The sequence below is a fragment of the Olea europaea genome, unplaced genomic scaffold (genome assembly GCF_002742605.1).
Source record: "Olea europaea var. sylvestris unplaced genomic scaffold, O_europaea_v1 scaffold27560, whole genome shotgun sequence".
NCBI lineage: Eukaryota > Viridiplantae > Streptophyta > Magnoliopsida > Lamiales > Oleaceae > Olea > Olea europaea.
The window spans coordinates 1-1,477 of NW_019246006.1; the positions used below are offsets into that span (position 1 = coordinate 1).

General features: G+C 36.0%; 1 protein-coding gene across 1 annotated transcript; it reads right to left on the reverse strand.

The window, feature by feature from the left end:
* Positions 1 to 693: 693 nt before the first annotated feature.
* Positions 694 to 1,472, reverse strand: LOC111383775 (the record flags this gene model as incomplete). Its single annotated transcript, XM_023007926.1, has 2 exons — positions 694 to 1,205; positions 1,295 to 1,472. Coding segments are annotated over 2 exons (663 nt in total), but the record flags the coding sequence as incomplete, so codon positions are not given.
* Between the last annotated feature and the right edge of the window lie 5 nt (positions 1,473 to 1,477).

Sequence of the window (1,477 nt, forward strand, 5' to 3'; positions counted from 1 at the left end):
AGTAGAGAGCCAAATATTGTTCTATAGAAAGGAATCAAGAGGCAAGATAAAAAGAATCCAAATTTAGAAGGTATTTTCTAAATTTTTCGGTAAAAAAGAAAAATGTACAATTTGAGATTGATCGAGAGGGTTTGAAGAGATTCAAGAATTCATTACTTTTCTTCTTTTTCTTCATATATCTCAAATTTGTGTGATATCTTATTATTTCTACATGATTTCTTGTAACTTTGCGATGTTAGGCTTAAATTTCAGTCGTTAAGACTTGGATGAACCCTTTGTATGATATTTTAATAATATTTTCAAGTCTTTGGCATTATATATTTGTTTATCTTAGACGATTGTTGTAGAATTAATGGTTTTCTAATAATTAGTAACTAATTAAATTTTTATATGATCTTTATTGTATTCAAGAAAAATAATAAAAAATATATTACATTATAACAATTATTGGGGAATCATGCCTTGTATCATTTTAATCGATGTTTCGTGAGAATCGGATCTGTAACATTTTATCCGGCTTGAAGTCTTAAAGACAGCAGGTCAGGAACACATTGATCATAGTACTTCCATTATGAAGTTACACACTTGCATATTAGATACGTTGGACACGACTTGATTAAGTAAAAAAAAACTAAAATTTATTGTTTACTACTGCAAATCAAACAGTATCCTAAATATAATTAGTATGTAGTATTAGCCCTGCGCAGCTTCAATCACTTATTAACCATCACTTGATCTTCTGCTGCGCCTCCCTCTTGCAATATTCTGTAAAAGGTATTCTGCTATAGTTTGCCCAAACACCTCAAAAAGCCCTCCTACGAATTTAAAAACCGCCTGAGTAGCAAGCCCCTTTTTCCAATCGTGCTCGGCTTTTCCAGGGAAGGGATACTCCAGAGCTAGCCCGTTTATCAAATTCTTAGCACAAACTGCATGGAGATGGTAATCACAAACGGTGCAACAGTATACTCGACCCGACCTCGTCTTCTTGCACTCACGGCATAGAATCCTGTTATCGGTACTCGATGAGGATGTATTCAATGGTGGTAACAGTTTCAATGTATGTGGATGCACTGGAAAGTTCATTTCAGTTGAAAGCATTGCGCAGCAAGGGTGCATCTGGAAACTACAAGCTCTACATCTGAAACTAAATCCTTTGTTTGTTTTGTTACAAACATCACACTTTGGTCGCGAAATTCCAGCTATTGCTGACAGTTAACCACCATGTTATTGTCAAGATGATCATAGTACTTGCAAAGAAAAGAAGAACAAATAGCTTTTATACTGCGAGTCGTACCTTGTTTTGTTTTAGCGTGGAACACGAGTTGGTGTTGGCCGTGGAGGGGATGGTTCTGTAATATTGGAGGCGACAAAGCACAAAACTCGTGGAGCTGAATATCACATTGCTGGCATGCAAATCTCTTCCCAGATCCATCGTCCTTGCAGCCAGTGCACGTAAATAGTTCAGGCAGATTAACTT